Source organism: Apodemus sylvaticus, chromosome 17 (genome assembly GCF_947179515.1).
Source record: "Apodemus sylvaticus chromosome 17, mApoSyl1.1, whole genome shotgun sequence".
Taxonomy (NCBI): Eukaryota; Metazoa; Chordata; class Mammalia; order Rodentia; family Muridae; genus Apodemus; species Apodemus sylvaticus.
Window position 1 is genome coordinate 50,182,186 of NC_067488.1, and position 13,875 is coordinate 50,196,060.

General features: G+C 44.7%; 1 protein-coding gene across 2 annotated transcripts in view; it reads left to right on the forward strand.

The window, feature by feature from the left end:
• Xpnpep3 (X-prolyl aminopeptidase 3) overlaps nucleotides 1–3,991 on the forward strand; it is a 54,543-nt gene extending 50,552 nt beyond the window's left edge. For both annotated transcript variants that reach the window (XM_052161256.1, XM_052161257.1), the window contains exon 10: nucleotides 876–3,991. In XM_052161256.1, the coding sequence (XP_052017216.1) occupies nucleotides 876–1,042 (167 nt within the window). In that variant the 3' untranslated portion in view covers nucleotides 1,043–3,991. The remainder of the gene's footprint in view (nucleotides 1–875) is intronic.
• The last annotated feature ends 9,884 nt before the right edge of the window (nucleotides 3,992–13,875 follow it).

The following is a 13,875-nucleotide window of genomic DNA, read 5'->3' on the forward strand; positions in this document are numbered from 1 at the left end:
TCCAGCACAAAAGAAGATAAAAAAAGGTCAAAGCCAGCCTCAGCTACATGAGACTGTTATAAAACGTTCCTGGGATGTCTAGACTTCCCCAAATGTACATTAATCTTTTTTTAATCCTTATTTTTTATTTTATGTGTATGGGTGTTCTGCCTTGGTGAATGTCTGTGCACTACATGCCAGAGGAAGATGTTGGATCCCGTAGAACTGGAGTTACAGACAGTTTTGTGTGGTGGCTGGATATTGACCCCAGTCCTCTGGAAGCGCAGTCAGTGCCCTTAACTGCTCAGCCGTCTCCCCAGCCCCTTATGTCTTAGCCATACATTTAGACCTTTTTTCTTATAGCTTATTCGAGGGAAAAGAACTTTATAGTGACAGTTTTAAATGCATTATCTAGCCCAGACTGACACTCCCTCCTAAGCCTTCTAAGTACAGGTACATGCCATTGCAGCTGACTTCATACTTTATTTTAGCTAAATAACTGTTCTGCATAGGACTTTTAGGCAAAGAAAAACACACATTTATATAATCTGCTGCTTCCTTTGTATATAACATATTTATAAATTAATGGCTCCCTGAACCACTAGACTATGACAGAATTATGATTAGTATTGTAGTTGAATGCAGTCTGTAGTCCACTGAACAAAATGGCTACAGCAGTAGTAATCCTAGCTAATGAGAGTCACCTGACAGAGCTTCCCGTACACAGCCCTACTGTGTGCAGTAGTTCATCTAATTCTCAGAGCTCCGAGGTACACACAGTGAAGAACCATCAAGCACAGATGAGGAACTTATAACACGTGAACTTGTATAACAGGTGAACTTGCTTCTGATCCACTGGTTACATCACTGATCACAGCCCTCCTCTCTGTTCTCAGGCATTTATATTCCAGAGGATGACAGAGATGCCCCAGAGAAGTTTCGGGGTCTCGGAGTTCGGATTGAGGATGATGTAGTGGTGACTCAGGACTCACCTCTTATCCTTTCTGCAGATTGTCCCAAAGAGATGAATGACATTGAACAGATCTGCAGCAGGACCTCTTGACCACCACTCTGGCACACATGCAGCACAGGTCCAAGACTGGCATCCCTGCCTATGCAACCAGTCAGTGTCTGTCGGGGACTAGATACAGCTTCTATGAGAACTGCACAGCCAAATGAACAGGGACATTTTCATGTTAGTAGATGCAAATCTGGAACCGTGGACTCTGGAATAATCTGTTACTAGGACTTTAATGACAATTCTGAGAAGTTAATGGTCAGAAAGTTTAACATGTGAATGTAAAGTAAGGGCTTGGTTCTATGTGCCCCTGCACACCAGCTAACACATTTCAACAGAAAACTCTTCATCCCTTTCTGCACTCTGAGATCCACTTCACATCCTAAGATGCTTGTGTGGGGCCTGCATGTTTGCTAAAGGCTACCTGTTAGTGTTTGAGGTGGCCAATACTTAACTTGCCGTGCCCTCGGCCTCCTGGTCCAGGTTCTCCACACCCACTGGAATCTCTCGGGCCTCAGGGAACACAGGTGTCCTGCTGGGTTCTATTCAGCCGGAATACAGCCACACAACCAGCCAACAGGAAGGAGTCTTGCATTGGATCATTCTTGCCATTTGATGGCACAGGACATGGAAGTGTCTAGGTTCTTCTAGTGAAGAAAATGAAAGAAAAAAGTATCTGTGTGTCTCCACAGATCCAGACCTTGAGCTCTGTTTTCTTCAATTTAAAGGAGATTGTTCAAATGTTCACCTTCCTCTCTTTCATAGGTTCTTTTCTTAGGCAAAATTGTCACTATGTGCCTCAGGTCCTTCATAGGTTGCTGTGATTTATGACAGGATCCTGTATAGCCCAGGCTGGCCTCAAACTCAATACACAGTTATTGCTGGCCTCAGATTATTGGTCTCCCTGCCCGTGCCCAGCTCACCTTTACAGGTGTGTGTGTTTGGTTGGTTGGCATCTCTGTAGCCCTGACTGTCCTGGAACTCAATCTGTTGACCAGATTGGCTTCAAACTCAGAGATCTGCCTCCATCTGCCTCCCTAAAGGTTGGGATTAAAAGCATTATCTACCACCATTCAGTTCTTCATAGGTTCTTTTTTTTTTTCTTTTTTCTTTTTTTTCCCCTGAGACAGGGTTTCTCTGTGTAGCCCAGGCTGTCCTAGAACTCACCCTGTAGACCAGGCTAGCCTCAAACTCAGAAATCTGCCTGCCTCTGCCTCCCAAATGCTGGGATTAAAGGCCTCAATCCTTGGGGACCAGTGAAATTACCTGAGAGCAACTTCCCAGTAAACCTCCCTTTAATTTAAAAAAAAAAAAAAAGAGCATGATGAACTCAGTATGGGCATAGTGGCTAGTGCCTGTAATTCCGCATTCTGACTGCAGTGACAGGAATATGGTCATAAGGTCAAGACCCAGACCAGTCTGGTCTACATAACAAGTCACAAGCCACCCATGGCTATGTGATGACCATATCTAAAAATTAAAACAAAACAGAAAGTACTACAACTTTGTGTTAGATATCTGTCCTACCAATAAAGTTAAATATATGGAATGCACTCAGTAGTTGTGACTACCCTCTGGTCCACCTCTTACTCTAATACTAGGGATGGCATGGCCAGGCAGTGGCAGAGTCATGATCCTTTCCTTAAACGCGGCTTCAGGTTCGGTTGTACAACCCAGATTGCAAGGTGAACAAGTCGTGCCAGATTAATACAAACGGTTCAGTCACCAGCTTGGCTGAGCCGGGCACAGTCCTTAGCACTTGAAGCAGGCAGATCTCTAAGTTCAAAGCCAGCCTGATCTACAGATCGAGGTCCAGAACAGCCAGGGCTACACAGAGAAACCCTGTCTCAAAAATAAAATAAGCTTATGTGATAGAGGGAAGCCCTAATTAAGAGCTAGTGTACTGACTCCTTTTAAATCTGAGTATGTGTAGGCCCATGATAAAACATGTCAATTGTTACAGCATAAACTCAAGGATTTTGTGGGATCCACCCCTACCTCTCATATTTCTGTTAGGGAAGTGCAAGCTAGACCATTAGCAAGCAGTCCCTGCAGTGCAGGTGACTGACACATCCTAAGAAAATTCTTCACAGTACCCCTAGAAACCAGCAGGGGACAAAGGTAGTGTGAGAACTAAACATTAGGACACAAATGGCCCTCTGACTACTCATCCACAAGGCCTTATCAATCTCTCCTGAGGGCAGTAGCACTGGAGGCTGCCCACCCAGTCTGTCCTTTCTACCTACCATCCATCTTCTGGGTCTCAGACCTAACCTACTTTCTAAAGGAAGAGTAAATCCATTACCATGGCCTCTCACTTAGCCTGCTTCTGTGCTCAAACAGCCTTCCCTTGCAGTGACTTTCCTTTCTTTCTGTAAGTTGTCATCTGTAGCTCTCACCTTTCTTGCTGAAAGTCTCGGTTGCTTTTATGCATAGCAGAGTTGGAGAGGAAACTGACTTCTGCTTACATTACAGTCAAGTTCTGGAGATGATACTGATGGTTAGGGTGGCTTTGATGGAATTCTGGTGAATTTGGTCTATGGTCCAACCTGCTACCCATTGAGTCCTGGATTAACCTTGGCAGCCAAGCATTTCAGTTTGACTGTTAGAACCATTCAGAAAACAATGGAGATGCCTCAACTGCATCAGATGTGTGGCCAGGCTGGTCTTGCTGGGACCAGCACTAGCACATACTCACTGAGCAAGTAGTCACACAGAGTAACTTACTATACATCCTGTCTCTACAGTTAGTGTTTTGTGCATGTGTGCTTCAGTCTTTCCTCTTAAAGTCTTTTTACCTTCTATCTTGCCATTTGGTGTTGGTATTGGTTTGGTTTGGTTTGGCTTATGAGACAGGGTCTCTCCTGGAACTCACTGTATAGACCAGGCTAATATACTGAAAGAGACCCACCTGCCTCTGCCTCCCAAGTACTGAAGTTAAAGGCCTGTACCACCACTACCACCACAGCCAGCAACTTTTTTTTTTTTAAATGATGCTGGACTTGAATACAGGAATGCTTTAGACATGCTAAATAAGCTCTGCACCTCTGAACTACATCCTCAGCTCAATTTTCTTCCCTGGATTGGAAAGAGATGGTTGTTTCATTAATGTAAGCATATAAATGAAGGATACCCTATCTGGGTAACCAGTCTCACATGGTTTTATGTCATTATTTCAGAATCTGGTATTATGTTTCCTGTAACAACGAGACTGCACCCAGGCATTGTAGTTCACACCTGTGACTATGGCACTTACAAGACTGAAGCAAGAGGATTGTTATGAGTTCAAGACTAGCCTGGGCTACAGATTAAGACCTGATTCAAAAATGAAAATAATAATAATAAAGAGATCACAATAGAAAGTTTTATAACAGTGTTCAGTAATCCCTGCCAACTCAACAGTTGGAACTGAGTTGGAACCATCTACCATCACTGACTAGAAGATAAGAGATGAAAGTACCACTTACTGGGGCTGGAGAGATGGCTCAGGCTCAGAGGTTAAGAGCACTGGCTGTTCTTCCAGAGGTCCTGAGTTCAATTCCCAGCAACCACATGGTGGCTCACAACTTTTTTTTTTTTTTTTGGTTTTTTCAAGACAGGGTTACTCTGTATAGCCCTGGCTGTCCTGGAACTCACTCTGTAGACCAGGCTGGCCTTGAACTCAGAAATCTGCCTGCCTCTGCCTCCCAGAGTGCTGGGATTACAGGCATGCGCTGCCACTACAACTATTTGTAGCAGGATCTGAGCCCCTCTTCTGAAGACAGCAACAGTGGATTCATATACATATAAATAAATAAGTCTAGAGAGAGAGAGAGAGAGAGAGAGAGAGAGAGAGAGAGAGAGAGAGAGAGAACCATTTACTAAGCCAGGAGGCGATGGCATACCCCTTTATCCCCAGTGCTCACAAAGCAGAGTTCAGAGTCTGAGATCTACAGCCTGGTTTACCTGGAAAGACTGTTTCCAAGGTAGACCAGGATTTAAGTGGATGCCCGAGCTAGTGGTGTCATAAAGAACTCTGTATAGAAGAGGGCTTTACTGGTTAGCTAATGTTTTTATTCTTAATTTCCTGAAGTGGCATCTAAGGCCCCAAACTGAGCAAATTATCTAAGTTTCAGACCGTGGCAGACCCTCTTTATACTGAAGTGTTTTCAGATGTTCCGGGTGATGAAAAGGTGATGATGTCATCATGAATATTGGCAAGACTGCAGCAGAATCCACGTGGGAAATGGGCTTCTGTGGCCACCGAGGAGCTTTGACTATCAGTATTGTATGGGTCTGGGGTCACCCCTGGACTTCAGGCCCCACAGGACGTGCACCCACCAGAACCCAGAAACTACAATCTTGGTCCACATTTCTTAGTGCTTTGTATGACTTGTGCAATTATATAAGTTCTGTTTGGACAAAATGCTGTTACTTTTTAAGGCCCCATTCAATGAAAATGGATATCTCATTCCCAAATAAGAGGAATTTTTTTTTTTGTCATTTTTGAAATATACTATAAAACAATAGAGTGGTATGGTGTGCCTGTTTATTTTAGCCTTGTGGTGGTTTAAGTGAAAATTGTCACCATAGACTCAAGTATTTGGACTCTCTCTCTCCAGCTAATGGCGCTGTTTGGAAGGTTACGGAACCTTTAGGAAGGGGAATCTTGCTGGGGGAAGTGTGTCCCTGGCAGTGGCTGTGAGGGTTACAGCCCCAGCCCGCTTCCTGTTCTCCCTGCTGCCCGTGTGTAGACAAATGTGATCAACCAGCAGCTTCCTGCTACCCTGCCTTCTCTGCCATTTGGACCCTTGTGAGACAGGGTTTCTCTGTGTAGCCCTGGCTGTCCTGGAACTCACTCTGTAGACCAGGCTGGCCTTGAACTCAGAAATCCGCCTGCCTCTGCCTCCCAGAGTGCTGGGATTACAGGCGTGCGCCACCACTGCCAGGCCAAAATAAACTTTTCTATAAGTTGCTTTCAGTAATAATATTTCACCACAGCAATAAAAAATGATTAAGGCGGTAAAGTTTTCAGATTAAAATGTAAGACCATTCTGCTTTACAAAATATTAACTGGTATACAGCAGGATGATGGTAAATCCAGTAAGGTCATTGTCTGAAGGGAGGAGAAAACAATGGGTTTGATCCAGTCTGTTAAAAGATTGGCTACTGGGACTGGAGAGATGGCTCAACAGTTATGAGCTCTTCTGAAGGTCCCGCGTTCAAATCCCAGCAACTACATGTGGCTCACAACCAACCATAATGAGCTCTGACACCCTCTTCTGGCGTGTCTGAAGACAGCTACAGTGTACTTAGATATAATAAATAAATATTTAAAAAAAAAAAAAGAATCTAGTCCTCTAAGTTCTTCCAGGCAGTGGCCTTTAAGTCATGAGGGTTTAGGCTTACAAGGCTCTTGACTCTCCTGCAGAGTCAGGATCTTGTTATGTAGTCTGCATGACCTGGAACTCAAAACTAGTGATCCTCCTGCCTCAGTTCTCCCCTAGCTGGGTTTGCAGTTGTGTGACGCCATGCTAGGCCTGACAAGAACTGCCAGGAGCCTCATGGGTCAATTTTGTAGCCAATCTTTTTTTTTTTTTAATATTTATTTTATCTAAATGAGTACAAGATAGCTGTCTTCAGACATCAGAAGAGGGCATCTGATCCCATCACAGATGGTTGGGAGCCACCATGTCCTTACTGGGAATTGAACTCAGGACCTCTGGAAGAGCAGTCAGTGCTCCTGTTGGGCCATCTCTCCAGCCCCAGTAGCCAATCTTTTAACAGCTCCGAGGACTAGATTCTTGTGAGGAAGTATGATCAATTTGCAGAATTGTGAATATTCAAACCTTTAAAGATCTGAGACTCAGGGCTGGGAGGTGGCTCCGGATCCCTACAACACATAGGATAGCAGTCACATGTGCCTCCAGGAGATCCTGACACCTCTGACCTCTGGGCACACAGACACACACACACACACACACACACACACACACACGGGAGGCAGAGACAGGAGCATCTCTGTGAGTTTGAGGACAGCCTGGTGTACATAGCAAGTTCTAGGACAGGACTATATAGAGAGACCCTGTTTCAAAAATAAATAAATAAATAAAAATAAATCAGACACATTCTAGAGATTCACAATAACATTTTCTTTCTTTTTTCTCTTCTTGATTTATTTATTTTATATGAGTACACACCAGAAATGGGCATCAGATTCCATTACAGATGGTTGTGAGCCACCATGTTGTTGCTGGGAATTGAACCCGGCACCTCTGGAAGAGCAGTCGGTGCTCTTAACTGCTGAGCCATCTCTCCAGCCCTCATGATAACATTTTCATATTCTTCATGTCCTGACGCAAAAAAAGACACCGTTTTTCTTTCTGAGACATTTTCAAGCATGGATCCATGCTAGCCTCAGACTGCCCTACTTCAGCTTTCCAAATGCTGCGTGCGACTTCAGCTTGTCACCGTGTCCATGCCCTACAGAAGATGTGTGTATGCCCCAGTGGAGCAATCTTAAGGAGACTTAGGGTTAGTACACGGGACTTGTAGAGAGAATGTGTTATGTGAGTTAAAATAGGAAAGGGAACAAAACTTTACAGACTTTTTTTTTTTTTAGGTTTTTGAGACAGGACTACACATAGAAACTAGCTCTTAAAAAAATTGGTCTGCCGGGCGTGGTGGCGCACGCCTGTAATCCCAGCACTTGGGAGGCAGAGGCAGGCAGATCTCTGAGTTGGAGGCCAACCTGGTCTACAGAGTGAGTTCCAGGACAGCCAGGGCAACACAGAGAAACCCTGTCTGGAGGAAAAAAACAAAAAGTCTGTAACTTTAATTTTTTTAAGGATCTTTTTTTTTTAATGATGGTTCTTAAAACACTTTATCCTCTCTTATAGCCCACCACCTACCAGAAGCAGTAGGAAAGAACAGGTACAGGGAAGTGTACCTGTTTAGAAAGGCTTTTTTGGAGCAAATCCTGTCTGTGTTGTCTGGAAACTGCCAGTTTAGTTCACAGGTCAGCAGCAGCGGCTCCATTCCCTTGTAAACACTTCACCGATACACCAGCACTTCACCATACACCAACACTTCACCGATACACCAGCACTTCACCATACACCAACACTTCACCGATACACCAACACTTCACCGATACACCAACACTTCACCTTACACCAACACTTCACCGATACACCAACACTTCACCGATACACCAACACTTCACCATACACCAACACTTCACCGATACACCAACACTTCACCTTACACCAACACTTCACCGATACACCAACACTTCACCGATACACCAACACTTCACCATACACCAACACTTCACCGATACACCAGCACTTCACCATACACCAACACTTCACCGATACACCAACACTTCACCATACACCAACACTTCACCGATACACCAACACTTCACCGACACCAACACTTCACCGACACCAACACTTCACCAATACACCAACACTTCACCGATACACCAACACTTCACCGATACACCAACACTTCACCTTACACCAACACTTCACCGATACACCAGCACTTCACCGATACACCAACACTTCACCGATACACCAACACTTCACCGATACACCAGCACTTCACTGATACACCAACACTTCACCGATACACCAACACTTCACCGATACACCAACGCTTCACCATACACCAACACTTCACCGATACACCAACACTTCACCGATACACCAACAGTCTGGTTTGGTAGAGTCAGGATAGCAAACAAATCAGCAGCCATGGTACTACCTAGCACAGGCAGCCAGGCCTCAGCCTCTGCAGGAATCAGTAAGAGAGACCAGGAGGAACACCAGGAGAAGTTCTAGGCTGTGTCTCTCTCAGGGAAGCAAAGATCAGTGAAGAAGCAAGCCAGGCTCAGCCTCCGTCACCGTCCACTGAGTCCTATTTATATCCCTCCAGATCTCACGAGTTCTCCACGGGTCTCATCTCAGGCTGTGCCTCTGTCTCAGCTGACTTCACCCTGCCACTCAGTCCAAGTCCAAAGAGGCAGCAAGAAACTGCAGCACACCCTACAAGTTTTTGGGTGTGTTTCTCTCTGTGAAATCTCAACAAATGTAACTCAACTATGTAAAGTAGACCAATACGTGCAGTGTCATTATCAAAGAATCTTTCATGGCGTGGCCTTTCACATGCTTGTTGCAGTAGAGCATCCTTTCACTTGTGTCCACTTCAGCTAAACGTTCTCCATGTTTGCCCCAGCAGAACATCCAACCAACTTTCCAAAGAACCCTTACGTTTCTACTTCATAGGTCTTATATTGTTTTTAAGAATTTTTTTAGATTTATTTTTCATTCATTTTATATATTTCTATATATGTATACTCTTTCTGCATGAATGCCTACATGCCAGAAGAGGACATTGGATCCCATGTGAGATTCCACGTAGTTGCTAGAATTAAAATCAGGACCTCTGAAAGAGCAGCCAGTGCTCTTAACTGCTGAGCTATCCCTCCAGTCCCGAGATTTATTTATTTTTATTCTATGTGTGTGAGTATTTGCCTGCATGTATTGCATGGGAGGTACATGTGTGTCTTGTGTCCAGGAAGGTCACAGAGGATGTTGGGTCCTCTCAAATTGGTGTTAGATGGTTGGAAGCTGCCTTGCAGACCCTGGGAACCAATCAGAATCAGCTGAGCCATTTCTCCAGCCACTTATATGTACAAATGTCTATTTTTGCAGACGATAAAGATTTCATTGCCCCATGTCTGGCCATGCTTCTTGGCATGCTACGTGCATTAAGTGTAGGCCCATCTTTTGGGCCACTAGATGACTAGAACTAGTCTTTCTTACTAAGTGATTCTGCTACTCAGTCAGGACCACAGTGTATAGTGACTAGGACTGGTGGCTGCCAGAAGTGGCCACTGCAGGGGTCCTAACAGATTCCACTCCCACAGACTGTGTGTAGAGATGCATGTCTAGTCCCACCTCTTGGGAGCTAAAGAGAAGATCAGGAGTTCAAGATCAGCTCCAGCTATATGAAAGCTAGTCTTAGGAGAAAAAAAAAAAAATAAAAGTCTGCTGTTTACAAAAAGTCTGGTTGTCAGTTTCTCAGAAGAGTAAATAACATACCCAGCAACTCCAGTTCTGAATGCACAAAGAAAATAACTGAAGATCTGAACATACTTACTCAAATCCACAGCTACATTGTTCACAATACCCCAAAATTTGGGAAAACCCAAATGTCCATTGGCAGATGAAAAGGTAACAAAACGGGGTAGCTCCACGATGGAATGTTAGTCAAATGTAAGAGCAAATGGAGCGGTTGAGATAGCTCGGCAGCAGATAGCACAGACCACACAGACTGAGGGACCTCAGGCTGAAACTCAGAGCCCACATGGTGAGGGGAATGAAGCGACCTCTGCGTGTTCTCCTCTGCAATCCACACACAAGCCATGACGTGCAGCCCCATTCATACACATCATACCTACACACAAATAACTACCTTAGCCAGCGAGGTGGCTCCTGGACTCTAATCCCAGCCACTTCAAAGGCCAAATTCAAGGATCCAGTTCAAGGCCAACCTGGGAAAAAGACCTCAGCTCTAAAAGAGAAGGGCAGCCAACCGGAGATCCGGCTTGGCTCAGCAGTAAGGAGCAGGTATTGATTGCTGTTGCAGAAGACCTGAGGTGAATTCCCAGTACTCACACTGGGTGGCTTACAGCAACTTTCCGGAAGTCACTCCAGCTACAGAGAATCTGATAATCTCTCCTGGGTTCCATGACACCTGCATCTGGGCAGAATAAAAAACATTTAATCTTTAAAAGGCTGAATATAGTGGCACACATCTTTAAAGATTTATTTCCATTTTATTTCATATTCATACAGATATATTTATATTGTACATGTCTGGGTGTTTTGCCTGCATCTGTGTGCCATATTCATTCCCGGCACCCAGTGGCCAGTAGCCAGATGGAGTCCAGTAGGGTTTCTCCCATCTCCTAGGTGCAGCTCAGAGTGGACATAAACGTACACCTTTTAAAGTTCCAGCTTCAGGAGTTCAGCCTCGGAAAGGGGGAGGGGTGCAGGCAGTGGCAGGGCACACTTTTAATCCCAGCAGTCAAGGCCAGCCTGGTCCACAGAGTGAGTACCAGGACAGCCAAGACCACACAGAGAAACCCTGTCTTGGCAAAGGCCATCGGTTGTTCTTAGTGTTAAGACTCAAACCCTGAGACAAAGAGCTGAGGTGCCTGTGTATTGTATCTCACACTGGCACAGGGTGTGTGGCTGGCACACCCCACCCTCTACCCCACTGCCCAGCCGAGCTGCCATTCCCACTGCAGTCATGGCCTCCCCCCCCCTTTTTTTTTTCATTCACTTAGAAAGATAATCAGAATTTTTATTCAAGTTCTTCAACTGGAATCTTTTACCTAAAACTCCTAATAAGGCTAGAGCAGGAACTGGGGGGGGGGGGGGTTAGAACAAAGTGCAAAGGGAAGGAGGCAGAGCTTTAAAAAAAAGAATTCTGGGTGCTGGAGAGATGGCTCAGGGGTTAAGAGCACTGACTGCTCTTCCAAAGGTTCTGAGTTCAATTCCCAGCAACCACATGGTGGCTCACAACCATCTGTCATGGGATCTGATGCCCTCTTCTTGTGTGTCTGAAGACAGTTACAGTATACTCATCATATAAATAAAAAATAAAATTAAAAAAAAAAAGAATTCTGTCCACAACAACTAGAAAAAGTTGTAAGAAAAATAAGCACAAGCACTGGGAAGTAGAGGCACGTGCCTTTAATCCCAGCACTCTGGAGGCAGAAGCAAGTGGATCTCTGTGACTTCGAAGATAACCAGGGAACAGAAAAAGAAACCCTGTCTCAAAAACCAAACAAATGAAAGATAAGCAAAAACATCCCCGAAGCTGCACCCTGACTGCTGTGCACAGTGGGATTCATGAGGACTTAGTATAACCAAGGGGGCTGGTGGGCCAGAGTCAACTGAATGGCAGCCAGGTTTGAAATGTTCCTTCACGCAACACAGTGCACAACCCAAAGCACAGAGTTGAAACTTTGTCTCGTGTCTAATAAACTCATAGGCAAAGCATATTAACTGTGAAAGCCCAGAGTATCAGTTAGAAGCACAAATGGCTCGAGTATTGTTCACAGCCAAAAAAATAAATACTTATTTAAAAAAAAAAAAAAAAACACATGTTCCACGCCTTTAATCCCAGCACTTGGGAGGCAGAGGCAGGCATATTTCTGAGTTCGAGGCCAGCCTGGTCTACAGAGTAAGTTCCAGGACAACCAAGGCTACACAGAAAAACCCTGTCTCAAACAAAACAAAAATTCTGTTTCCCATCTTTATGCAAAGCCCTGCCTAAATGTTCAACTATTTAAAATAGCACGATGTCGTTGCTTAAGTTTGATGTTAGCCACGTCTCAGAAAATGAACATAACCACTTACCAACTCTCTGATTTTTTGTATTATTTTGAAACCAGATATTGCTATGTAGTTTAGACTGGCAGGAAGCTTCCTGAATGCTGAATTACATACATAATTCGCCATGCCCAGGGTAACTCTATAATCTTTTTTTCAAAGTACTTTATTTTGAGACAGGGTCTCTCTATACAGCCCTGGCTATTCCAGAATTGTCTGTGTAGACCAGGCTGACCTTGAACTCACAGAAATCCACCTGCCTCTGCTCTACCTCTCAGTGCTAGGATTAAGGTTGTGGGTAACCACACCCCTCCCCCATGTGTTCTTAAGCATCTGAGCTATCTTTCCAGCCCTATTGTAAGTTTTTTATTAGCATATATTATGTATTGTAATAATATGAACAACATAATTATACATGATAGTCTTATTTTGATACATGCATATGCATTTTTTTTTGAAAACTGTGTATTCGGGGGTTTTGCCAGAATGTTTGTGCACCACCTGTATGTCCAGTACCTGTGCAGGCCAGAAGAGGGCGGAAGAGCCCCTAGAACTGGAGTTACAGACAGTTACAAGCCACTGTGTGAGTGCAGAGAATAGAACCCTAGTATCTGGAAGAGCAGCCATTGTCATTGTCGTTGCGCCATCTCTTCTGCCTGAATTAATGAAGTGTGACTCACCACCAGTTAAGCTCCTCTGTCTTCCTCCTCTCACTGGCCTTCCAGCTGATCCCCTTTCTGCTTCCACGGGGCTATATTTAAGGGGAGATGTCTGTGTGTGTGCTAATAAGTTGGAAAGTGCTACTTCACAGAAACATGAGCAACCAGTGGCAAGATCACAGGAGAAAGGTCTCTCCCTTATCCAGCTGCCGTGAGCTCCCTGTAGATCCTTGGAGGGCAGCCCCCATGAAGGAACGCTGATTGACACACATTTTTTTTTTTTTTTCGAGACAGGGTTTCTCTGTGTAGCCCTGGCTGTCCTGGAACTCACACTGTAGACCAGGCTGGCCTTGAACACAGAAATCCTCCTGTGCTGGGATCCCTGCCTCCCAAGTGCTGGGATTACAGGCGTGCGCCACCACGCCCGGCTTCGACACACATTTCTACAAGCCTTGTGCAGGTCATCAGAGCTGCTGAAGCCGGCATGGGTGTCGTGGCCAGGTCCTATCTGGAAGACTGCACTCCACAGCACTCCACCCTTTCATCTGGCTCTTACAGTCTCTCCACTCCCTTTACCCGTATTCCATGAGCATGTGATATCCCATTCAGCAATGAACATTCAGCAATCACTTATTCTGAATTAACCAGTTCCACGTCCCAACATCAACCATCACCTACTGTGGAAAAGAAGCTTTTCTCCAAAGCTGACAGCAGTGCTAGTCTCCAAACAAAAATCAGACTTAGAAGGCAACTACTTGACAGATACATGGTCTCCATTTTAGTGAAACAGAAGTAGTGTCCCTACTAGGGTTAATAGCCTCTTCAG